The following is a 27302-nucleotide window of genomic DNA, read 5'->3' as shown; positions in this document are numbered from 1 at the left end:
GTTAAGTTGGCGGTGGCGCTGTTTTTATGAAAATTACTCACTTAACGCAAGGGTAGGTTCTTCGAAGAGGGGATTACAGAGTTACATGCGGGACAAAATTTACTTGTCAGGAACTGTCCTTACTTGAGGCCGAGGCCAGACCTACAGACCAGCATGACGGTCACCGGCTGAATGGGGACACCTCAGGTGAGATTGGCCGTGCCGTGCATCAGATATTTCTGGCCCCGTTGGGGCCGATGTTGCTGTATCTTTCAGGTGGGGAGCGGAGGAGACAGGCCTGGTCTATGTGGCCAGGGCGAGACGTGAATGGAGTGAGACTTCCGGCAGTGACCCATCCAATAATGTCGTCATTCCGCAGCTGTTCCAGTTGGCCGTCCTTAGGGCGTGTCCTTCCGGTTTCGGACATCATGTGAAACAGTCCATCAATGACAAAATGCTAATCAGTCTCAGGAGAACACATTTTTTTTTACATCATTTTGCACGACATCAGAAAAGGAAAATGTGGGATTGGATTAAGGAGTGTTACTAAAAATTGTTGTACTTGCAGGTTCAGGTGGCCAAGAGGAGTAAAAATGATAAAATAAAAAATAGGGAAAAAAGGGGTGGGGCAGCTAATGCATGCAGCTCCCATTGCACCTGCGCCTTCCGCTTCTGCTGCTCCTAGGCAAGGTTCGGTTGACGCGGCACCACAGCAGACTGGCTGTCCGTACCCGGCCGGTCAACGAGGTCGGGATTGCAGTAACAGAGGTAGGGGTGGTTATAGACGGGGGTTGTGAGTGGGGTGTGCTCTTGCTGCGGGGTCACTGGGTGATGAGCAGTCCATACCGAGCCACTTTCTGGAATGTGCCATCCTCTGGTCCGGTGCCATTCCTGTCGCCCAGAGCTCAACCAGCGCAGGGGGCGCCACCGTTACCCACTCCCAACGCACTCTTGACACCAACCCGCTGGTACCCCATTCCATGACAGGGGGCCGCGGAGCATATGTGGTGCTCTCCTCCATTCCACTGGCTGAACTGAAACATCTGAGGGCAGCTCTGAAACCTGGTTCTCCATCCTCCCGCGTGTGGTGTGATCTGTGTGTATATACCGGGTGGTGATGGTTTAACCCATACACCCCCTTTATGTTGTGGTATGGTCCATTGGCCTGAGCTGGGACAATGGGCGGGCGCTACGCAGTTCAGTGTGCGGTTGAGCGTATGTCAATAAAGCCGACAGTATCGGACCTCGCTGTAGTGGCATCCTTATTTGCAGGATTAAAAACACAACATGGTGTCAGAAGTGGCTACAGGCGAGTGTCCAGAGTAAGCTTGTAAAGTCCTGAGTTTATTGGAAACGGTGGACGTGATGGACGGAGAGCAAGACGAGCCGTGTTCGCGAAGCGGCCAACGTGCTTCTGAGTCGGGGATACATGAGGCAGCTGTGGTGGCGCCGGGTGCGACGTTCAGCATTCAACCGCCGGAGCAGTTCGACTTCAGCAAACACCAGGACTGGGAGAGATGGATTAGGAGGTTCGAGAGGTTTCGGCAGGCCAGCAACCTTCACTCATCTTCCCAGGAAAATCAAGTGAACACTCTAATATACTGTATGGGCGACGAGGCGGACGACATTTTGAAAGGACTGAACCTGTCTTACGCACGTGAGAGGCAGTATGACGCAGTAAGGAATGCTTTCCATGCCTTCTTCATTGTTTCAAAGAACGTGATATACGAAAGAGCACGCTTTAATATGAGGAAGCAAGGGGAAACCGAAAGTGTGGATTCCTTTTTGACTGCTTTGTACACATTGTCAGAACACTGTGAGTATGGTGCTCTGCATAACGAACTGATTAGGGACAGACTAGTGGTAGGACTAGTTGATTCCAAATTGTCTGAACGTATGCAGATGGATAAAGACCTAACGTTGGACAAAGCAATCAGCATGGCAAGGCAGAGTGAGGAAATAAAACGTCAGCAAACAAGTCTGCGAGGTGATGCGTCTGCTAAAGTTGACAGAGTTACATTCAGAGGCAAGCAACTGCACAAGAAGCCAAAGGCTCAGAAAGAGATGGGCAGTAACGCTACAGCTGAGAAAATCAAGCGGTGCCGCAAATGTGGAAAAAGTCAATCGCACCATCCTAGCCAATGTCCTGCTAATGATGTCATATGTCACGGCTGTGGAAAAAAAGGACATTTTAAACGAGTGTGCCTATCAGCCAAATCAGTCAATGAGGTTCAGGAGAACTCAGAGGATGAAAGCCTGTTTCTAGGTTCTGTGGCAGCAGGAAATGACCCATGGACTGTTAATCTCAAACTGAAAAATAAAAAAGTCCGGTTCAAAATTGACACTGGCGCAGATGTGACTGTGATTCCGAAATATGTGTTCGATGCAGTGTACACCAGCAACAAACCCTCCCTACACAAAGCACCTAAACCCCTGCTGGGTCCAGGCGGCTTTCCACTTGAAGTGCTGGGGGCCACGAACATCCTGCTGCGGAGGCGAGGAAGAGAGACTGTCGAGGAAGTGTTTGTGGTCAGGAGCCTGCACATAGCCCTGCTCGGTAGGTCAGCCAGTGTGAAGTTGGGCCTAGTAGCTCGTCTGGACAGCATTAGCATTCAGACCCTGAAAGACTGCTATCCGAAGCTATTCGACGGTCTGGGGGTGGTTGAGCAGCCTTACACCATCAAGCTGAAAGACGATGCAGTGCCATATTCGCTGAAGACTCCACGAAGGATCCCTCTTCCTTTAATGCCCAAAGTCAAAAAGGAGCTGGAGCGCATGGAGAGGATCGGGGTCATCAGTAGAGTGGAGGAGCCCACAGATTGGTGCTCGGGCATGGTGGTGGTGCCTAAAAAGAATGCTGATCCACGCATATGTGTCGACCTAACCAAGCTTAATGAGTCGGTGAGGCGAGAAAAGTACATCCTTCCGTCAGTTGAGCAGACGCTGGGCTCACTAGCAGGCGCTAAGATCTTCAGCAAGCTCGACGCCAACATGGGGTTCTGGCAGATTCCGTTGGCTGAGGAGTCAGCAAAATTGACTACCTTTATCACGCCCTTCGGGAGGTTCTACTTCAACCGACTGCCATTCGGAATTACTTCTGCGCCGGAGCATTTCCAAAACCGAATGGCCACACAAGTCACAGAAGGCCTGGAAGGAGTAGTGTGTCACATGGACGATATGCTTGTATGGGGGACCACACAGGAAGAGCATGATTCTCGACTTCATGCCGTTCTAAAAAAGATGGTGGATGCTGGAATGACACTCAACCTTGGGAAGTGTGAAATCTCAGTTCAAGAAGTGAAATTCCTGGGCCACATCATCTCAGACAAGGGAGTGAAGTCCGATCCAGCCAAAACGTCAGCTGTCAGAGAGATGGCTGAGCCAACTAATGTCAGTGAGTTGCGCAGCTTCCTAGGTATGGTGAACCAGCTGGGAAGGTTTTTGCCGCAGCTGGCAGAGAAGGATAAAGCGCTCAGGGACCTGCTCTCGAAGAAGAACTGTTGGGTCTGGGGAGCTGACCAAGTTCAAGCTTTCAATAGACTGAAAGAGGAGCTCTCTTCCACACCTGTGCTGGCACTATATGACCCGAACAAGGAGACTAAGGTGTCGGCTGACGCGTCTTCCTTTGGGTTGGGAGCAGTGCTTCTGCAAAAGTGGAGCGATGAATGGAGACCTGTCGCTTACGCATCGCGTTCCCTCACAGCGGTAGAACAGAGATACGCGCAGGTCGAAAAGGAGGCCCTTGCACTCACTTGGGCATGTGAACGCTTTAGAGATTTCCTGTTAGGACATCACTTTGGATTGGAGACCGATCACAAGCCTCTGCTGAGTCTCCTAGGTGCTCAAGCCTTGGACACTCTCCCACCACGCATACAGCGCTTCAGGATGAGGCTCATGGGATACTCCTACACAATGTCTCATGTTGCCGGAAAGAATCTGTGGACAGCCGACACTCTGTCACGTGCGCCATTGCATGCAGAAACAACACGCGCAGACAACGAGCTCATGGAGAGCACAAATATCTATGTAGACAGCGTCATCGACAATCTTCCAGTGAGCGCCACCTACATGGACGTTCTCAGAGAAAACCTTAAAGCTGACAGTGTGTGCTCTGCTGTCATGAAACTGTGCCAGGAGGGCTGGACTGACAACAATTCCTGTAGCGGGGTCCTGAAGCTGTACTGGGCAGAACGTGCCTTTCTTACCGTCCACGACGGTCTCCTGTTAAAGGGGACCAGGCTAGTAATTCCGTCAACGATGCGGAACGATGTCCTTGCTAAGTTACATGAGGGTCACCAGGGAGTAGTGAAGTGCAGGGAGCGCGCTAGACAAACTGTGTGGTGGCCAGGCCTAAGTCAACAACTCAACGAGCTAGTCCAGAAATGTAGAACGTGCATTAAAGAACGCACAAATCACATTGAACCACTCATGCCCTCAGAACTCCCGGAGAGACCTTGGCAAAAGCTTGGGGCGGACCTGTTCACTTTGGCAGGAAAATCATACTTGGTGGTCGTTGACTACTATTCAAGGTATGTGGAAGTAGCAAACCTTTCCCTCACAAAGTCTGCTGACATCACAGTGCATCTCAAGTCCATGTTTGCCCGTCATGGAGTGCCTGAGACTTTGATAACGGACAATGGACCTCAGTTTGCTGCGCATGGCTTCGCCACCTTTGCTGCGAGCTATGGATTTAAGCACGTCACGAGCAGTCCCAAGTTTCCACAAAGCAACGGTGAGGCTGAGCGCGCTGTTCAGACTGTAAAAGGCCTCCTCAAGAAGACTGAGGATCCCTATCTTGCTTTGCTGGCTTACCGATCCACTCCTCTCCAAAACGGACACAGCCCGGCGGAGCTGCTGATGGGACGTAGGCTCAGGACCACTGTCCCTACTCTCCCTTCGCTGCTGATCCCGTCTCTTCCTCACGCCGCGATTGTCAACTCGAAGGAGAAGGAGATGCGACTGGCGGAACAGAATCACTTTAACAGGCGCCACAGGGTGCATGTTCTAGACAAGCTTGCACCTGGACAAGAGGTGTGGGTGACTGACTCAAAGATCACGGGGACTGTGGTTGGCGAGCACACAACACCACGATCCTACATGGTCGATGTGCCTGGTGGGACTGTGCGCAGAAACCGCCATCACTTGATTCCAACGGGGGAGCCTAGCATTGCGCCAGCAGCTGTACCCGCTCCAGTGTCAGCCCCCCCAGCACCCACGGCCAGCCCGCAATCCGGCGTTCCCAGAACAAGGTCGGGCAGACCTGTCAGGAAGCCCGTTAGACTGGATCTGTAAAAAAAAAAAAAAAAAAAACAGATCCAAAGAAAAAAAAAAAAAAGGTGGGGTAACATTGGGATGTACTGATTGGATTTTTGATGGGAATGTTGGTGTTTTGAAAAAAAAAAGTATTTGATGTCATTGTTTAAATGTTGGTGTTTTGGGAAAAAAAAAAGTATGTGATGTCATTGTTTAAGTTGAGCATGCTTCGGACTATTTAAGATCATTCATTGTTTTACTTAAAAGGGGAGATGTGGTGTGATCTGTGTGTATATACCGGGTGGTGATGGTTTAACCCATACACCCCCTTTATGTTGTGGTATGGTCCATTGGCCCGAGCTGGGACAATGGGCGGGCGCTACGCAGTTGAGTGTGGGGTTGAGCGTATGTCAATAAAGCCGCCAGTATCGGACCTCGCTGTAGTGGCATCCTTATTTGCAGGATTAAAAACACAACAAAAACAAGACTGTGTAATTGTAATTCTGTTGTAATTCTTTCGAGGCACTGTCCGAAAAAAAAAATTCATGCAATTTGTAATCAGACACTTTGTCATCCAAAAAGTCACTCAGGGCAAGGTAATTTAATCTTTGGGCAAGAGAAAAAAAATTGTCACTTGCCCAAGTTGGGCAAGTAATTTGGCCACTCGGGCAAGGCAAATTTTAGTGGCACTTGCCCTATGGGCTAGCAGTTTTTAAAGTTAACTTCGAAGCCTACGAGTGAACCACAGCATTGTTGCAAGTTCGGTCGGAGAAACGTAAACGTCCCACTGCAGTTGCAGCAGCGGATTCTCCGGGCAAAGGCGGAAGTGACGTAAGAGCTGACTCGCCAATGTGGTGTTAATTTAGTTTTTTATTTTTTTTTTTATCAACCGAATTCAAATATTATATAAAATATATATTAAAATAGAACAGCAAGGTGTAAAAACAGAAACAGAGGCAAATAAATATATTTGAAAAATACGTGTCTGAAGCATTAGCAAGCGCGCAGCTTCCGAAGGACCTCGACCACATCCACCGACTCCTCCACACCGGAACAAAAACACCCACCGCTAAATTCTTCTGATTTAGTGTGGAACCGACTGTAATTTTCTCACAGGATGTCCAGTGCTACTCTAAAGGACGTCGACATAATTCATTAAGTCTTTGTGTCCCGATAACCTCATCTTCGCGCGTTGATGCTTTTTGGCGTAGTTAGCTTGTTAGCCGCTAACGAAAAGAGGCACATGACTCATCGCCAAGCAGAGATCAAGTGTGGATTTTTTGGAATTATCATTTGAAAATGTGTGAAAGAACGACACCCAAGTACAAAGAGGAACTTTGTGGAATAAAAGAAGAGAACGAGCAACATCTTCAACTGCTGGGCGAAGTTTGCAAGCAGCCTCGTGTTGTGCCACACAAAGCAGGTTTGTACACGTTTTACTCTCATTTGCTTTGTAAAGAACGACTTTCTATCGTTCGAAAAATGCATCACAACATTAAGTTATTTGGGGAAATGCGTTCAAGGTTATTGCCGTTTTATTTTTATTTTTTGCTTTTCACTTGCCGGTCTGCTGAACATTTGTTGATGCCAAATTAAATCAGTGCAGGAAATAAATGCCAAAGAAAAACCATTAGTGGGGGGTAAACTCCATGTTTTTTTCCAGTATAAAATTTGAACTGATTATTTCACATTTGACATATGACAATGTCAAAGTGTTCATGTTTTTCCATTCTTTATGAGTTTGCATTTACAATTTGCTTTGCTGTGCTTCAATAAAACGCCGCACAGGAGCGGGAAAGCTTTTCTCTTTGGCGGACTGCTCCTCGCAAGTGACAAAGACAATCTTGGTTGGGTGATTCATTTATCAAGGCTTGTCTCGTTTTTGACAAACACTCTGACATATCTTGTTCAAGCAATTCCTTATGGAATGATTGAACCTGACTCTAAAAACTGTGCACACTGTGGCAAAAAGATCAATGGCGTTGATGAATTTTAGTGGCTAAGTTTTTGAAAAAATCAAGTACGTATTGGTCTTATTTATTTATGTTGTTTTTACTGGCTCGGTCAATGAACCTCGGGTGGTCCTGCACAGTTTTGTGCACGTGTGCGTAGTTTCACCTCATCCAAACATTTAAAATTCATTTAATGCATCCATCCAGGGTTGCACGGATCTCATCAGTGAACAAGCGCATGCTGCAAGGAATGCATCTGCATCTTTGGCTTACTATGGGCTTAAAAAGGGAGTACGCCACAACCCCCTTTTCTACCAACAAGTCCAGAAACATTTAGTTCCTGGTCATAAAGTTCCTGTGGCCCAGGTGGTTTGCATCTCCCCCGCAGCTCAAAGTTCTTGATAATTTATGCAAATGGCAATTATGATGTATCAGAGGGAGGTCTTGTGTTACTTTGTTACTCATTACTGACACCCTATGGCTGTTAAGCATCATTGCAGTTACAAAATAATTCAGTGAACTCTAATAATATTATGGTGTATCTTAGTCTAATTTTAATACATATTGGATAACTTTAAAATACACCTTATTCATATATGTCAGAGTGAAAGTGTTGTTGCTTAATTTATGCGTAGGGATTTTGATTCTTCACACGTAATTTTGTTTTCAAATTTATTTAGAAACAGAAATTTTATAAAAAAAAATAAAAAGGGGAATGTTGGAATGTACTAGAAACAATATAAGACAAAGTCGCCGCATGAGGTTTGACTTGACCAAACCAAATTTGTCTTTTTGTGTCCTACAGACTTCAGTGCAAACGATCTCCGTTCTGTGAAAGAGGAGCCAAACTTGACTCACATCAAGAAGGAGGAGGAGGAGATTAACAAGTCACCAGTGAACGTTGTCCCTACAAAGAGTGAAGATGAAAACAAGGATGAGAGTGAGGACAAGAGAGGGGCGGAGCCTCCAAGCAGCAGCTCAAGTCATCACGTGACAACAGAAGGTGATGAAGACCACTGGGGGCCATCACAAGCACATAATGAGGACACATTATCAGACGCTCATGACGATGATGATGATGATGATGATGATGGGCAAGCCAAAGGTGAAAGGGCATGTCACACTGACTCATTAACTTTGTGTTTAAAAGGGCACAAAAAACACACAGTGGTGAAAAACCTTTTTCTTGCTCAGTTCATGGTAAAAGCTCTCAAAACGCAACGTTAACAAGACACACAAGAACACACACTGGAGAAAAAACATTTTCCTGCTCAGTTTGTGGCAAGAGTTTCTCCCAAAAATCACATTTAACAAGCCACACAAGAACACACAGTGGTGAAAAACCTTTTTCCTGCTCAGTTTGTGGAAAATGCTTCTCGGAAAAGACATATTTAACAGAACACACAAGAACACACAGTGGTGAAAAACCTTTTTCTTGCTCAGTTTGTGGCAAGAGTTTCTCTCAAAAGGCAAATTTAACAAAACATAGAAGAATACACAGTGGTGAAAAACCCTTTTCTTGCTCAGTTTGTGGCAAGAGTTTCTCTCATAAGATAAGTTTAACACGTCACACAAGAATACATAGTGGAGAAAAACCTTTTTCCTGCTCAATTTGTGGTAAAAGCTTTTCTCTAAAATCAAATTTAACAAGCCACACAAGAACACACAGTGGTGAAAAACCTTTTTCCTGCTCAGTTTGTGGCAAGAGTTTCTCTCAAAAGGCAAATTTAACACGTCACACAAGAATACATAGTGGAGAAAAACCTTTTTCCTGCTCAATTTGTGGAAAAAGCTTCTCTCAAAATTCAAGTTTAACAATCCACAAAAGAACACACAGTGGTGAAAACCCCTTTTCCTGTTCAGTTTGCGGAAAAGGTTTCTCTCAAAAGTCTCATTTGGTAAGGCACATGAGAACACACAGTGGTGAAAAATCTTTTTCATGCTTAGTTTGTGGAAAATGTTTGAAGCTTAAAGAAAGACAAAAAAAAACTGAAGGAACTGACTCTTTGTGGAAAGATGGTGTTGGAGTTCAGTCACCATGGAAATAAGAAGTAGTTTCGTAAATCAACCTTTAAAAGCCAAACTTACTCCAATGCGTGTTAGTTTTTTTGTACTCAAGAAGAAAAGGGTCAAATAAAGACTCAACAACAACTGATTAGAGTTCCGATATTTAGTTTCTTCAATTTCTGGAGTTCAGGAAATAGTACAAAGACAGATATCTAGGCGTCTTTTTCTTAATCTCACGAGAAACTGCACTTGGGCGAGCACAGTCGAAAAATGCGGGCCATCTTTCAGCCCAGCTTCAGTTTTTATAGGAGTTTTTTATGTCAAGGGTAATGTAGGTTGAATCGGTTGTCCTCGCTCCCTCCCACGGCACGGGTCCACGTCCAAGGGAAGGTCCTCCCCAGGTTAGTCATCGTCTGGATAAGTTGATTCCCGTCTGGTCCCGTAGACTGGCACGCCAAGGCTGGCCTTCCCTGGCGGGCAGTCTCTCCGTCGCTCGCCTCGCTGGCATTCCTCTGGAATCTTGTCGGAGTGCATGTGTGTGCAGGTGTACGTGTATGTGCGTGTGCTCCGATCTCCAATTGTTCTGTCTTTCGGAATGTGTTTTTGCGATAGCGTCTGTGTGAGTCCTCCAGTGCCCAAGTTGGTATGTTTGCATTTCTACAGCCAATGTGGAGAATGAGCGTCGTATTAGACCATGAAATGTAGAGAATGTGCTTCGTCGTCTTTGTCCATGAAGTGCTGTGAATGCAAGTCATGGAAATGCTATGTGCGCAAATCTATTTTCACTACTGAGAATTTCAATAAAGTTCACACATTTCAACTAAGTACTCTAAATTTAGCATATGAGAATAATATAATAAATCAGTAAACATCAAACCTATAATCCCAGTCATTCTTGTGACCCGTGCTTCTAGTTTCATTGGATACATATTCAGTAAATATGCTCCTGCTAACTTTAATTATAGAAATAGAAATAGAATAGAAATAGAAATCCCTTTATTGTCATTGTACTCAAGTGTGCAACGAGATTAGAGGGCTCCCCTCTCCAGTGCAATACAACAATAATACAGACAAATATATAAATTAGATAAATAAAGAAGACAGTGCAATGGAATTCAGTACTGAATAGGGCATATAGAAACACATCACAATGCTGTTTTGCGAGGTTAGGGTGGTCTCGTGTGTGTGTGAGAGTTCAGTATGGAGATGGCTCTCGGAAAGAAACTGTTTCTCAGTCTATTGGTCCTTGATTTGATGCATCTGTAGCGCCTGCCAGAGGGCAACAGGTCGAACAGGTGTGAGTTTGGGTGGGTATTGTCATTGACGATGTTGAGAGCCCTTCTGAGGCACCGGGCGGTGTAGATGTCCGACAGTGGGGGGAGAGGGCAGCCAATAATCCTTTGCGCTGTTTTGACTGTCCTCTGGAGCCTCACTCTGTCCGCCTCAGTGCAGCCGCTGTACCAGGTGGAGACACAGTACGTCAGCAGGCTCTCGATGGACGAGTGGTAGAAGGCCAGCAGCAGCTTCCTGTCCAGGTTGAATTTCCTGAGGACTCTCAGGAAGTGCAGATGTTGGCGGACCTTCTTTACCACTGCTGTGGTGTTGTGACTCCAAGAAAGGTCATCGGAGATCTGTACTCCCAGGAACTTGAACGTGTGGACCCTCTCCACACACACGCCTTCGATGCAGAGGGGGGGCGGCAGCGTCTTGTTCCTCCTGAAGTCGACGACAATCTCCTTTGTTTTAGCAGAGTTAAGGTGCAGTCTGTTGTCCTTGCACCAAGTTGTCAGTCTCTTTACCTCCTCTCTGTAGGCTGTCTCGTCACCTTCCGAGATCAGACCGACCACTGTCGTGTCGTCAGCAAACTTGACGATGGTGTTGTTGCCGTGGGCCGGGCTGCAGTCGTAGGTGTAGAGGGCGTACAGGAGAGGGCTCAGCACGCATCCTTGGGGGGAACCGGTGCTCAGCATGAGGGTGGAGGACGTGTAGGGGCCGAGCAACACAGTCTGGGGTCTGTTGGTCAGAAAGTCCTTAATCCAGATGCGTGTGAGGGCAGGGAGGCCGAGAGTGTCCAGTTTGGCGACGAGGATGTCTGGGATGATCGTGTTGAATGCCGAGCTGTAGTCCACAAAGAGCATCCTTGCATAGCTCTGCTGTCGTTCCAGGTGGCCCAGCACAACATGCAGAGCAGTGTCGATGGCGTCCTCAGTGGATCTGTTAGCCCGGTATGCAAACTGGTAGGGGTCCAGAGTGGGAGGAAGGCAGTCCCTGATGTGCTGGAGAACCAGCCTCTCGAAGCACTTCATAATGACTGGTGTGAGAGCAACAGGACGGTAGTCATTCAGGTGGACGGCTGGTGACTTTTTGGGGACAGGAATAATGGTGGAAGTTTTCAAGCAGGAGGGGATGACTGCCTGAGCCAGGGAGCGGTTGAAGATCCTGCAGAAAACATGTGACAGTTGGTGGGCACATGCTCTGAGGACCTTGCCTGGTATTCCGTCGGGTCCAGTAGCTTTCCTGGGGTTGACCGCCAGGAGCGCGCGCCTCACATCGTGTTCCTCTACGATGAGTGGGGGGGAGTTGGAGCTTGAAGTGCGGGGGTGTGACGGTTGGGGCGAGTCAAAGCGAGCGAAGAAGCAGTTAAGCTCCTCTGCCAGCGATGCACTCGGGTCTACAGAGGTCGTGCTGCTGCCACGGAAGTTGGTGATGCTCCGTAGACCCTGCCACACCTCCCGTGGCCTGTTACTGGCAAGGTGGGCCTCCAGCCTCCCCTTGTAGGTTGCCTTGGCTAGCTTGATGCCTTTGCTCAGGTCAGCACGAGCCACCCTGTACTGGGCTTTGTCGCCTGACCTGAAGGCAGCGTCACGGGCCTTGAGGAGAGAGCGAACCCTGCTGGACATCCAGGGCTTCGCATTTGGGAAAGTCCGTATAGTCCTGTGTAGGGACACAGTTTCCATGCAGAACTTGATGTAGTCCAGTACACACTGCGTGTAGACATCAAGGTCCTGATGATCAAAGAGGTCCCAGTTTGTGTCATGAAAGCAGTCCTGTAATTCACTCATGGCGTCGTCACGCCAGGTTTTCACAGTCTTTGTGGTAGGCCTGAATCTGCGCCTGAGAGGGGTGTACGCAGGTGCGAGCTGCAAGGACAGGTGGTCTGACTGGCCGAGAGGGGCGAGTGGGAGGGCTCTGTATGCGTGCTTGATGTTCGAGTACACATGGTCGAGAGTGTTGTCTCCCCTCGTTGGGCACTTGACATGCTGGTGAAACTCTGGGAGTACAGTCTTTAAATTGGCCTTAATAAAGTCTCCCGCTACTACGTGAACGCCATCAGGGTGGGCCCGCTGATGTTTATTGATGACGCACGCGAGTAGCGAGAGCGCCGTGCTAGTGCTAGCGTCGGGAGGGATGTAAACAGCTGTGACAATCACTACCGTTAGCTCCCTCGGGAGAAAATAAGGCCGGCATTTAACGGACATGAACTCGATGTCGGGGGAAGAGTGCTTCTCGACGATCGTGCTATCGCCGCACCAGTTCTCATGCACGTAAACACAGAGCCCCCCGCCCCTCCTCTTACCGGTGTCCCTCGTCCGATCCGCGCGATGTAGCGAGCGCCCGGCCAGCTGGATGCTAGCGTCGGGGACGTCTGCGTGCAGCCAGGTTTCCGTGACGACGATCACACTGCTATCGCGCACATAGCGGTTTCCCAGGATTTGTAATCCCAGGTCGTCGATTTTGTGGACCACGGATCTGGCGTTGGTGAGGTGCAGACTCGGTAGTGGCTGCCTATGGGGCTGCCGTCGCAGCCGTTGCAAGACACCGGACCTGCAGCCTCGCTTCTGCTTCCTCTCTCTGCGTCGCCTGCGCCGCCTCCCGGCCCCGATGACCAGCCATGGTGAGCCGGGCAGCCTCGCCAGTTCGTTCGGAATTTTGCGATCATAGCAAAATTCCTCTGTGATGGTTATTTCGCATCGATATCCAATGTTCACGATGTCTTGGCGGGTATATCGATGTTGTGCCTCAGTTGATGCCAATAAGAGCAAGCAAACACTAATAAAAAGTAAAAAGTAAACATTGAATACTAAATTATTCCTAAAACACTTCAATGAATCTTGAAATTAATAGTGAATTATTGTAGTTTATCGAATACTGAAACGAATAATGAAATATTAAAGTCCTTAAATAAATACCGAAATAACAGTTAAGTAATAAAACAGTGACATATTTTAATTTGAAATTCGCAACCACATCGCAACCTGTCGAAAAACCCTGTAAAAAGGCAAATATGTTGACATAAAGTATCACTTTATCATGTCAACTGATAATAATAGGGAAATACATTTGGAATATTATCCAACCAACAACATGGTGTCAGATGTGAAAACAAAACCAGCAACAAAAGTAAAATTCAATACATCTCTCAAGTTCATATTTGGGAACAAAAATGTTTGTTCATGTGCATACGGTTTAAATCTTACGTTTTTTCTCTGTTTCGAAGAAGATAACAATGATTTGCATCGCAAATGGCGACATCTGACGGTGAGTTGGTGACAGTGCGCCACACAGCCAGCAGCCAATCATATCACAGCGGGGTGTGTCCTGTTCTTCCGCTTTCGTAACGAACAGGAAGTCCTTTCCTTGCGACTTTGAAGAACGTCGCTCTTTCATTCGTCTCGTCGAACAAAGAGAAGCACACGAGTTAGCGCCAAGCAAAGACCAAGTGCGGATTTGTTGAGATTGACGTTTGAAAATGTGTGCAAGAACGACACCCAAGTACAAAGTGGAACTTTCTGGAATAAAAGAAGAGAACGAGCAACATCTTCAACTGCTGGACGAAGGTTGGAAGCAGCCTCGTGTTGTGCTACACAAAGCAGGTTTGTACCCGTCTGACTCTCATTTGCTTTGTAAAGAACGACTTTCTATCGTTAAAAATATGCATCACAACATTAAGTTGTTTGGGGAAATGCGTTCAAGGTTATTGTCGTTTTATTTTTTTAATATTGGGGGGCGGGGGGGCTAGCAGAGAGAGGGTGCACAGAGCTGAAGGAAGCAGGACGACATGTAAAAATGAACAACAATGCCTGCTTTTTCCCTTGTGTCTCTCACCTTTATCTGGTGCAGTCAGCTATTTCAGTCAGCAGCAAATTAGGCTCTCCCAAAGGCCTCAGGGCATTTCTACCTGACACCACATGTTTCAAAACTATGCTTACAGGTTAATAAAAGGTCACAAAAACATGGACCTCTTAAACAGGAAAATGTGAGTTCAGTGGTAACAGAGTTGTGTCTATGCTGGCAGTTTAGCAAGAAGCCACAAAAACAGATGCACGTCTTGAACCGTGTTTGACAGGAAACCGTTTAGCTCGCATTTAACAGAAGTGTTACCCAAACATGTGTTGTAAGATGAAACCGTTCGAACAACAGGAAGAGTGTGGACGGGTGTGATGAAGTCAAAGTGTTCATGTTTTTGCATATACAAATTGCTTTGCTGTGCTTCAATAAAACGCCGCACAGGAGCGGGAAAGCTTTTCTCTTTGGCGGACTGCTCCTTGCAAGTGACAAAGACAATCTTGGCTGGGTGATTCATTTGTGCAGGCTTGTCTCGTTTTTGACAAAAACTCTGACGTATCTTGTTCAAGCAATTCCTTACGGAAGGAATTCTGCCTGACTCTAAAAAATGTGCACACTGCGGCAAAAACATCAATGGCGGGTAATCAATTTTAGTGGATGAAACACAAAATATTCAGTTTTTTTTAAAAATCAAGTACGTATTGGTCTTATTTATGAACTTTTTACTGGCTTGGTCGGGTGAGAGTCAATGAACCTCGGGTGGCCCTGCACTGTTTTGTGCACGTGTGCATAGTTTCACCTCATCCAAACATTTAAAATACATTGAATGCATCCATCCAGGGTTGCATGGATCTCATCAGTGAACAAGCGCATGCTGCAAGGAATGCATCTGCATCTTTGGCTTACTATGGGCTTAAAAGGGAGAACGTCACAACCCCCTTTTCTACCAACAAGCCCTGGAGCATTTAGTTCTATCTCTTAATGCAAAAAGAAATACTTTTATTTTACTTGAAGGATTCCTATTCTATCAATGACATTATGTTGCGATGGCCCCCAGTGGTCTGCATCAATATGTTAGGGTCCCACAACAGGTGTTCCATCAGACGCACACAATAGCCTGTGTGTGATAACTTCAGCTCGCTTCCAGAAACGTCTGTGACTATGTCAGGAATGAAATCGGGCATCGGCCGCAACGTGCTTCCTTTTTAAATGCTCGTTTATCACAGTTGTGCTGCTAAAAGGAGATTTACATCGTAGGACGTAATTTAGTGAAATGTCCCCATGGTCCGGTCCAAATCGGGGTCGCACGCATTAATCTGTGTGCAGCAGGCTCAAGTCAGGGTAGCACTGTAGAAAATAGGACAAAGTCGCCGCATGAGCTTTGACTTGACCAAACCAAATGTGTGTTTGTCTTTTTGTGTCCGGCAGACGTCAGTGAATACGATCTCCGTTCTGTGAAAGAGGAGCCAGACTTGACTCACATCAAAAAGGAGGAGGAGGAGATCAACAAGTCACCACTGAATGCTGTCCCCATAAAGACTGAAGATGAAAACAAGGATGAGAGTGAGGACAACAGAGGGGCGGAACCTCCAAGCAGCAGTTCAAGTCATCACGTGGCAACAGAAGGTGATGAAGACCACTGGGGGCCATCACAAGCACATAATGAGGACACATTATCAGACGCTCATGACGATGATGATGATGATGGTGATGATGGGCAAGCCAAAGGTGAAAGGGCATGTCACACTGACAGATGGATATGTTCTCACTGTGGGAAATCATTAACTTCAAAGTTGTCTTTAAAACCGCACACAAGAAAACACAGTGGAGATAAACCTTTTTCCTGCTCGGTTTGTGGCAAAAGCTTATTTTTTAAGTCAAATTTAACAAGTCACGCAAGAACACACAGTGGTGAAAAACCTTTTTCCTGCTCAGTATTCGGAAAAAGTTTCTCTCGAAAGTCCCAATTAACAGCGCACTCAAGAGCACGCACTGGTGAAAAACCTTTTTCCTGCTCAGTTTGTGGTGAAAGCTTTTCTATAAAGGCACACATGAAAGCACGCTGTAGAAAAACCTTTTTCCTGCTCAGTTTGTGCCAAGAGATTCTCTCAAAAGTCGCATTTACGAAGCCACACAAGAACACACAGTGGAGACAAGCCATTCAGTTGCAGCATTTGTGCTAAAAAAATTTCCACTAAACATAGTGCTGAGAGACACAATTCAGGGTTCGCGGTTAACCGCTTCCCGATTGCCCGGGGCAAGTGAAATTTGGCCACGTGCAAGATAAAATTATGGGCAACTTACCCGACCGGGCAAGCATTTTTTTAAGCAGCCAAATATCTTTAATTTCGACGAAAACTGTGGTGTGATCTGTTTGTATGCACTGTATGGTGATGGTTTAACCCAGACACCCCCTTATGTTATGGTTTGGTCCATTGGCCTTATCGGGGGCAATCGGCGGGCGCTACGGGGATCAGTTAGTTCAGTGAATGTCGAGTTAAAGTGGACGACAATAAATCCCGCAGTATTGGAACTCGCTGGAGTTGCATCCTCATTTGAAGTTTGAAAAACACAACAAAAACCGACGATATTTCGGCCGAAAATTGACAGCCGGAAGTTTTCTTACCTTCTGCGCATGCTTAAAGTGGCGACGAGTTCGCCCGAACATTTCGGATTCCTCTGACATGACAAAAATACCTCGAATATTTTTAAGTCGACAATTCAGTTGCGAGTAAGGAAGGGAGTCATATTTGATTATTGGCTGTTAATTCATTAGCTCCATGATGTGACCTGACATAGTGTCAGTGACTGTGTTCTGTTTATGCTATGAAACTTATGGAGGCAGCGCCACAGGCACTGGTCTTAAAGGAATACACAAATTTCCCACACTCATAATTTACTCATGTGATTCCTCAATTAATACGCTCTCCTGGATTTAAAATTGATAATCTGGATTGCTGTAACATAATTTTCCCAATTTAACATGCAGATTTGTTAATTATTAAAACTACAATTAACATTTTCAAAAACTGCACAGAATGATACATGCTGTTGTGAGCAGGGTTTCATGGTTGATGATGAAAACAAGATTAATTTATGCTTATCAGATTATATGTTTATTTACATTTGTGGCGCACATTTTACAACCATAAACATTTTATTCTTAGAGAAAAAATATTGTCACTTGCCCAAGTCAGGCAAGTAATTTGGCCACTCGGGCAAGGCAAATTTTAGTGGCACTTGCCCTATGGGCAAGCAGTTTTTAAAGTTAACCGCAAACCCTGTTGAGGTCTTACATTTAAACTAAGTCATAAATTTAGTATATGAATGTATCAGTAAACACCATGACTACAATCCCAGTCAATCTTATCGATGCACTGTACTTCTACTTTCATTTGATAAATGCTTTTTGTTTAATCAATGTTGAACATATTCAGTAAATATGAACCGGCTAAATTAAATAATTGACCTTCTGTCCCATAAGTGTTTAAAATAATGCCAGCAATCGTAATACAAACCTTCAATATTCATGTCCGGTGTGGCCATTAGAAGGGAAGGCCGGAGAGAGGGGACACCTTTCCCTTTTTGCTTTTTGGGGAGACTTCTTTTGACATCAGCATGTGACGAGAATAAAATCTCTTTCTAACCAAAATGACTGTGTCAGAGAATCTTTTTCCATCACCAATTCTGCCATGCTCCGCGACCTGTCCGGAGGGAAGCTGAGCCAGACCCACACATCAACAACAAAATATACCACATTTTTGGCATTTTGCTCCATTGAGGGTCTCAGGGTGCTGGGGCGCAGGCGTTCAACAGCCGGCCGGCTGAACTTTCGGTGAGATGCTTTTACTCACAATGGGTGTTGTGCGCCTGTGTCCAAGCGGTCGGGGCTTTTGGGGTCATTAAAGAGCTTGTGCGTGTGGGTCTGCTGGCTGATTGGTCATGGAAAATGTCCCTGTGTTAGTTTCAATTATTGTTTAAACAAGAGGCCTCTATAAATGATTAAAACATTCAAAGATGTCAAAGTAACCACACTATGAAAGAACATTAGAAAAAGTATGAAAAAATAAATAAATAAATGGAAAAAAAAATGATAGGAACTAAGTAAATAGGGACTAGTGCGGGAGAAATGTGCAGAAGATAAAGAAAAGAAAGGTCTAGTCAGGGTTCGCGGTTAACTTTAAAAACTGCTTGCCCATAGGGCAAGTGCCACTAAAATTTGCCTTGCCCGAGTGGCCAAATTACTTGCCTGACTTGGGCAAGTGACAATATTTTTTCTCTAAGAATAAAATGTTTATGGTTGTAAAATGTGCGCCACAAATGTAAATAAACATATAATCTGATAAACATAAATTAATCTTGTTTTCATCATCAACCATGAAACCCTACTCACAACAGCATGTATCATCCTGTGCAGTTAATGAAAATGTTAATTGTAGTTTTAATAATTAACAAATCTGCATGTTAAATTGGGAAAATGATATTACAGCAATCCAGATGATCAATTTTAAGTCCAGCCTATTAATTGAGGAATCACATGAGTAAATTGTGAGTGTGGGAAATTTGTGTATTCCTTTAAGACCAGTGCCTGTGGCGCTGCGTCCATAAGTTTCATAGCATAAACAGAACACAGTCACTGACACTATGTCAGGTCACATCATGGAGCTAATGAATTAAAAGCCAATAATCAAATATTAATCCCTTCCTTACTCACAACTGAATTGTCTACTTAAAAATATTCGAGCTATTTTAGTCATGTCAGAGGAATCCGAAATGTTCGGATTTGAACGAACTCGTCGCCACTTGTAAACATGCGCAGAAGGTAAGAAAACTTCCGGATGTCAATTTTCGGCCGAAATATCGTCGTTTTTTGTTGTGTTTTTCAAACTTCAAATGAGGATGCGACTACAGCGAGTTCCAATACTGCGGGATTTATTGACGTCCACTTTAACTCGACATTCACTGAACTAACTGATCCCCGTAGCGCCCGCCCATTGCCCCCGATAAGGCCAATGGACCAGACCACAACATAAGGGGGTGTCTGGGTTAAACCATCACCATACAGTGCACACAAACAGATCACACCACAGTTTTCGTCGGAATTAAAGATATTTGGCTGCTTTAAAAAATGCTTGCCCGGTCGGGTTAGTTGCCCATAATTTTATCTTGCACGTGGCCAAATTTCACTTGCTCCGGGCAAACGGGAAGCGGTTAACCGCGAACCCTGGTAACAGAAGTAGGGGTGGTTATAGAGATGGGTTGTGAGTGGGACGTGCTTTTGCTGTGGGGTGTGGGGTCACTGGGTGATGAGCGGTCCAAACCGAGCCACTTCCTGAGATGTACCATCCTGTGGTCCAGCGCCATGCCTGTCACAAAGAGCTCCACTAGCACAGGGGCGCCACCGCTACCCCCTCCTCCGACAATGCTTCTATGGCTTCCAAACGCACACTTGACGCCTCAACCCGATTGGGACCCCATTCCACGATAGGGGTGCCCGCGGAGCCTCAGCATTCAAGGACCGGCAGGTCTTGGCATTCCGGTGACGATTGATGGACAACAGTTTTAGATGGTGGAACCAGATATTCCACGCTTTGCAAGCTTGATGAGCAACAATGAGCAACAATACTCTCATGCTTGTGGGACTCTTGAGATTGGCCAAGTCACTGCCATGGACTGAACCCGCACCTGTGAAACAAACGCTGGAATTCGAGTGGGACTGAATTTCCAGAAGGGACTGAATTTGACTGTGCACTTCCGCCGGGGGAAGCATATGTTGCCCTCCGTTCCAGTCGACTGGGCAGCTCTGAGACCAGGGTCTCCATCCTCCCGCGGGTGGTACGTCCTGTTCCTGCTCTGGTCTGCGTAGTGTAGCCGCCTCCACCCCTTCAAACCACCAATTGGTCCTTTGCATTGAACACTGAGTTATGATTATTTGGTTTGTCAGGATGCATTCACCCAATTTCGAGGGTCAGAAGTGCATCTTGCATTAGGATTATGTATTTGTGATGTCTACCGGTGCTGCCTCGCATGTGTGCCTTGCCCCAGAGCAGAGGAAACGGTCAGAATTGTCCATGTTCGCTGAGCCACAAATCACATTAACAATCGGTTCGCATCATCATACTAAAGATTTCGGCCCATTGGTGAAGACGGTTGGCGGAGTTAATTTCAGATGTAGAATACTCCATGTCACTAGCAGGGTGTGGTGTTTCAGCACCCATTCCGAATTCTTCTCTTATGGAACATTTTCCGAATTTCGACACTTTGGTAGACAGTGAATGGGTCACTCTGAAGCGAAAGCTCTGTTTGCGTCTCTGCCAGAGAGGTCGTGGACCCGGGGTCTGACTGATGTTGTGCTCTGCTCCACAGCTTCTCCAATTTGTTTTTGCTATATCTGCGAATGTTTTTATATTATTGTGAAAGAAATTAAGTTTGTCATCTCATCATGTTTCAAAACTATGCTTACGGGTTAATAGAAGGTCACAAAAACATGGACCTCTTAAACAGGAAAACGTGAGTTCAGTGGTAACAGAGTTGTGTCTATGCTGGCAGTTTAGCAGGAAGCCACAAAAACAGATGCACGTCTTGAACCGTGTTTGACAGGAAACCGTTTAGCTCGCATTGAACAGAAGTGTGACCCAAACATGTGTTGTAAGCTGAAACCGTTCGAACAACAGGAAGCGTGTGGACGGGTGTGATAAAGTCAAAGTGTTCATGTTTTTCCATTCTTTATGAGTTGGCATATACAAATTGCTTTGCTGTGCTTCAATAAAAGGCCGCACAGGAGCGGGAACGCTTTTCTCTTTGGCGGACTGCTCCTTGCAAGTGACAAAGACAATCTTGGCTGGGTGATTCATTTGTGCAGGCTTGTTGCGTTTTTTTACAATAACTTCTCTCACATATCTTGTTCAAGCAATTCCTTATGGAATGATTCAACCTGACTCTAAAAACTGTGCACACTGCGGCAAAAAGATCAATGGCGGTTGATGAATTTTAGTGGATAAAACACAAAGGGTTAAGTTTTAAAAAAAATCAAGTACGTATTGGTCTTATTTATGAACTTTGTACTGGCTTACAATGGTCTTAAAAAGGGAAAACGTCACAACCCCCTTTTCTACCAACAAGCCCAGGAACATTTAGTTCTATCTCGAAATGCAAAAAGAAATACTTGTTAACATATTTCACTTGAAGGATTCCTATTTTATCGATGACATTATGTTGCGATGACCCCCAGTGGTCTGCATCAATATGTTGGGGTCCCACAACAGGTCTTCCATCACACCCACACAATAGCGTGTGTGTGCCGACTTCAGTTCGCTTCCAGAAACGTCTGTGACTATGTCAGGAATTAAATCTGGCATCAGCCGCAACGTGCTTCCTTTTTAAATGCTCGTTTATCACTGTTGTGCTGCTAGGAAAGGGAGGTTTACATCGTAGGACGTAATTTTGTGAAATGCCCCCATGGTCCGGTCCAAATCGGGGTCGCACGCATTGCTCCGTGTGCGGCAGGCACAAGTCAAGGTAGCACGGTAGAAACAATATCAGACAAAGTTGCCGCCTGAGCTTTGACTTGACCAAACCAAATTTGTCTTTTTGTGTCCTGCAGACGTCAGACAAAATGATCTCCGTTCTGTGAAAGAGGAGCCAGACTTGACTCACATCAAAAAGGAGGAGGAGGAGGAGGAGATCAACAAGTCACCACTGAACGTTGTCCCTATAAAGACTGAAGATGAAAACATGGGTGAGCGTGAGGACAACAGAGGGGCGGAGCCTACAAGCAGCAACTCAAGTCATCACGTGACAACAGAAGGTGACGAAGACCACTGGGGGCCATCACAAGCACAAAATGAGGACACATTATCATGCTCTCCTGATGATGATGATGATGACGATGATGGGCAAGCCAAAGAGGAAAGGGCATGTCACACTGACTCATTAACTTCAAAGTTGTCTTTAAAACCGCACACAAGAACACACAGTGGAGAAAAAACATTTTCGTGCTCATTTTGTCGCAAAAGCTTCTCTCGAAAGTCAAGTTTAAAAAGGCACGCAAAAACACACAGTGGAGAAAAACCTTTTTCTTGCTCAGTTTGTGGCAAAAGCTTTTCTTTTAAGTCATATTTAATAAAACACACAAGAACGCACAGTGGAAAAAAACCCTTTTCCTGCTCAGTTTGTGGCAAGAGTTTCTCTCGAAAGTCAAGTTTAAAAAGGCACGCAAGAACACACAGTGGAGAAAAACCTTTTTCTTGCTCAGTTTGTGGCAAAATCTCTCAAAACGCAACGTTAACAAGTCACTCAAGAACACACAGTGGAGAAAAACCTTTTTCCTGCTCAGTTTGTGGCAAAGGATTCTCTCAAAATGCATATTTAACAATCCACACAAGAACACATAGTGGAGAAAAACCCTTTTCCTGCTCAGTTTGTGGCAAGAGTTTCTATCGAAAGTCGCTTTTAACAATCCACACAACAACACACAGTGGAGAAAAACCCTTTTCCTGCTCAGTTTGTGGCAAAGGATTCTCTCAAAATGCATATTTAACAATCCACACAAGAACACACAGTGGAGAAAAACCCTTTTCCTGCTCAGTTTGTGGCAAGAGTTTCTCTCGAAAGTCGCTTTTAACAATCCACACAAGAACACACAGTGGAGAAAAACCCTTTTCCTGCTCAGTTTGTGGCAAAGGATTCTCTCAAAATGCACATTTAACAATCCACACAACAACACACAGTGTAGAAAAACCCTTTTCCTGCTCAGTTTGTGGCAAGAGTTTCTCTCAAAAGTTGCATTTAACAAACCACACAAGAACACACAGTGGAGAAAAACCCTTTTCCTGCTCAGTTTGTGGCAAGAGTTTCTCTCGAAAGTCGCTTTTAACAATCCACACAAGAACACACAGTGGAGAAAAACCCTTTTCCTGCTCAGTTTGTGGCAAGAGTTTCTCTCAAAAGTCGCTTTTAACAATCCACACAAGAACACACAGTGGAGAAAAACCCTTTTCCTGCTCAGTTTGTGGCAAAGGATTCTCTAAAAAGGCACATTTAACAAGGCACACAAGAACACACAGTGGTGAAAAACCTTTTTCCTGCTCAATTTGTGGCAAGAGTTTCTCTCGAAAGTTGCATTTAACAATCCACACAAGAGCACACAGTGGAGAAAAACCCTTTTACTGCTCAGTTTGTGGCAAGAGTTTCTCTCGAAAGTCGCATTTAACAATCCACACAAGAAGACACAGTGGTGAAAAATCTTTTTCCTGCTCAGTTTGTGGAAAATGCTTCTCTCAGAAGGCAAATTTAACAAGCCACACAAGAACACACAGTGGAGAAAAACCTTTTTCCTGCTCAGTTTGTGCCAAGAGTTTCTCTCAAAAGTCGCATTTACGAAGCCACACAACAACACACAATGGAGACAAGCCATTCAGTTGCAGCGTTTGTGCTAAAAAATTCTTCACTAAACAGCATGCGGAGAGTCACAATTGTGCTGGTGAGAAAAGCAGCGATCCTTGAAGCTTGAAAAAAATAAAACAAAAAACTGAAGGAACTGACTCTTGGTGGTAAGATGTATATGTGATTTTGGATGAAATATTATATATTGAATTTTGCAAAGCTTTTTTATTGACATTAAGCCAATGTGATCCGTGCCAGAAGAAGCAATGTGTCTGAGTGATGATTTGTTTTGGTGGTTACATCAAACATGTAAATTAATTGCCTTTACCTGGAATAACATTTGTTAACATTATGCTTTTCAGTTGTGTTTTTAATCGTACTTAATGGAAAAGGTGTGAGAAGAAACGGTGCTTATGAAATCGGTGCCTTCCACAATCATCAATAAAATCACTTGTTCCACTTGCTCAACTGGCCTTCATTACGCTGTGAAAAGGTGAAAAACTGAACTAGAAGTTGAACTATAAAAAGAACAAAGCTCACCCCTATGCTTGGAAGGGGGGTGGTGACTATCCAAGTGGGGGGACTATCCATGAACTTTCGGGTGTGGGTTGCCGCTGTACGCGACCCCTGCATCATAGGACTGGACTTTCTCCGAACACCCCGGTGCGTGCTTGACCAGGGGAGGAACACGTTGGCTTTTCCAGGAGGCCCCACCGTTGAAATGGTGCGCCCTACACAGCCTGAAAAGTCATTCCTTCCGACGTCGAGCGCAGCCATTGCACAGCAGGAGTCTGATCCCACCCATGAACCGCTGGCTCCTATGACTTCTCCACCCACATCAGATGCCCACATTGATGAGCATTCCTCTTCCCCGGCCCCGTGGTCCATGACAGGTGGAGTGGACAGATTGACGGCAGTGCGCGAAGTGTGGAAGCGCAACAGTGATGGTTTGGAACCCAAGCAACAAGACGAGCTGTGGCAACTGTTGTGGGACTTTAAGGACATTTTTGTGCTGACAGAAGAGGAGGTTGGCCGAACAGACTTGGTGCAGCACGAAATTGACACGGGGGATGCACGACCTATCAAAGCACGCCCCCGCCGCCTTCCCCTTGCACATCAGGCAGATGCGGACAGCGCAATTGATGAGATGCTGAAAGCTGGCATCATTGAGCCATCTGACAGCCCTTGGGCCTCAGGGGTTGTCATGGTAAAAAAAAAAAAAGACAGTGAAGAAAAGGTTCTGTGTGGACTATAGACCCTTAAACAGCGTGACCAAGAAAGACTCCTATCCACTGCCCCGCATTGATGAGACTCTGGATCTGGTGTCTGGATCGTCCTGGTTCTCCTCATTAGACCTGCGCAGTGGATATTGGCAGGTGCCCCTCAGCCCGGAAGCCAGGCCAAAGACTGCTTTCTGTACTGGCAGGTGGTTGTGGCAGTTTCGAGTTCTCTGTTTCGGCCTGTGTAATGCACCTGCTACCTTTGAGCGGCTTATGGACAAGGTGCTGGCTGGCATCCCCCGACAGGAATGTCTGGTCTATTTGGATGACATCCTGGTCCATGGGAACGCTTTCCATGCAGCCTTGGAGGCCCTGCGCCAGGTCTTACAAAGAATTTCCACTGCGGGTCTGAAACTTCACCCTGACAAGTGCTGCTTCATGAGAAGAGAGCTTGAGTTCCTGGGACACAAAGTTGGAGGGGAAGGCATTATCACATTGGAGGAGAAAGTGCGAGCCGTGAGGGACTGGCCTACTCCCAGCAACCCGCGTGAACTGAAGAGCGTCCTTGGGCTGGCATCCTATTAAAAGGCGATTCGTGCGGGGTTTCTCATGTCTAGCTGCACCGCTTTTCCACCTGCAGCGGAAGGACACTGATTTTGACTGGACTTCCGAGTGCAGACGGGCCTTCAGCTCACTAAAGAAGGTGCTGACGGAGGCACCCATTCTCGTCCCCCCAGATGCCAACCTGCCGTTTGTCCTGGACACTGATGCCAGCAATGTCAGAATTGGGGCGGTTTTGAGTGAAGTGGGGGCAGACGGGGAGAGAGTAGTGGCATACTTCAGCAAAACCTTGAACAAGGCTGAACGGCGTTATTGTGTCACACAAAGGGAACTGCTGGCAATTGTGAGAGCCATTAGCCATTTCGATATTATCTGTCCGGTTTACCCTTCATTGTACACACTGACCATGCGGCACTCCAGTGGCTATTGTCTTTTAAGGAGCCTGAAGGACAGATTGCACGCTGGCTTGAAGAACTGGCACCATACGTCTTCCAAGTGGAGCACAGGACTGGAAATTGCCATGCCAACGCTGACGCTATGTCTCGACGCCCTTGTGCACTTGCTGGCTGCCGCTTCTGCGAGAAGAGAGAGACCCGAGAGAAGAAACTTTGTGGTGATGAGCAAAGTCCCGCGCATGATCATGTCGAGCCCGTATGTAGGGAGGTGCAGGTTGTGGAGGCACCCGAATGGAGGAAGCAGCAGCAACAGGATGTTGACCTCCGACCTGTATTAAAGTGGGTCGAGTCGGGTCAAAACCCTAAGTGGGAGAAGGTCACTGGACACTCGCCTGCCACTAAAGGACTGTATTCAAAGATTGGGACTCTTCAGGTCAAGGATGGGGTGCTCCAGAGAGCTTGGAAGGAGCCTGCTACTGGGGAGGATAGATGGCAGGTGGTCATCCCCAGGGCTCTGAGAGAGGCTGTGTTGAAAGCCTCTCATGGGCCTGCAGAGGCAGGACACTTTGGTGTGTCAAAAACACTTCGCAGACTCCGGCAAAGTTTCTATTGGGGTCAATTAAGGCGAGATGTTGAGGACTTTTGTCGCCGTTGTGACCTCTGCACAGCGCACAAGGGTCCACCAGGCCGGTCTCGTGCCCACCTCCAACAGCTAGCAGTGGGCGCGCCGATGGAGAGGATTGCGGGGGCCAGAATGGGCCCATTTTCACGCACTAACACAGGCAACCGTTATGTCCTAGCTGCTTTGGACTATTTTCCGAAATGGCCAGAAGCATATGACAAACCTGCTTTGTGTAGCACAACACGAGGCTGCTTGCAACCTTCTCCCAGAAGTTGAAGATGTTGCTCGTTCTCTTCTTTTTTTCCCCACAAAGTTCCTCTTTGTACTTGGGTGTCGTTCTTGCGCACATTTTCAAACGCCAATCTCAACAAATCCGCACTTGATCTCTGCTTGGCGATAACTCGTGTGCTTCTTTTTGTTCGACGAGACGAATGAAAGATGGCGTCGTTTTTTTCCTTCGAGAAAACCGCAGTCCGTTCTGCACGAAAGCGGAAGAACAAGACACACCCCGCTGTGATATGATTGGCTGCTGGCTTTGTGGAGCACTGTCATCAACTCACCAACAGATGTCGCCACTTGCGATGCAAATCATTGTTATCTTCTTCGAAACATAGAAAAAAACCTAAGATTTAAACTGTATGCGTATGACCGAACATTTTAGTTCCCAAATATGAACTTGAGAGATGTATTGAATTTGACTTTTGTTGCTGGTTTTGTTTATACATCTGACACCATGTTGTTGGTTGGATAGTATTCCAAATCTATTTCCCTATTATTAACAGTTGACATGATAAAGTGATACTTTATGTCAACATATTTGCACCTTTGCCTTTTTACAGGCTTTTTTGACAAGTTGCGATGT

At 46.1% G+C, this 27302-nt stretch overlaps 1 protein-coding gene across 1 annotated transcript in view; it reads left to right on the top strand.

Annotated features, from left to right (window-relative positions):
• The window catches only part of LOC148341902 (uncharacterized), a 55084-nt gene extending 31322 nt beyond the window's left edge, over nucleotides 1-23762 (top strand). Inside the window, exon 3 of the mRNA XM_088287984.1 lies at nucleotides 21862-23762. Coding sequence (XP_088144110.1) covers nucleotides 21993-23762 — 1770 coding nt within the window. The 5' untranslated portion in view covers nucleotides 21862-21992. The remainder of the gene's footprint in view (nucleotides 1-21861) is intronic.
• The last annotated feature ends 3540 nt before the right edge of the window (nucleotides 23763-27302 follow it).

The sequence above is a fragment of the Idiotropiscis lumnitzeri genome, chromosome 2 (assembly GCF_059441095.1).
Source record: "Idiotropiscis lumnitzeri isolate Australia: NSW breed Sydney's pygmy pipehorse chromosome 2, RoL_Ilum_1.0, whole genome shotgun sequence".
Taxonomy (NCBI): domain Eukaryota; kingdom Metazoa; phylum Chordata; class Actinopteri; order Syngnathiformes; family Syngnathidae; genus Idiotropiscis; species Idiotropiscis lumnitzeri.
This window is presented reverse-complemented; position numbering and strand designations above follow the sequence as displayed.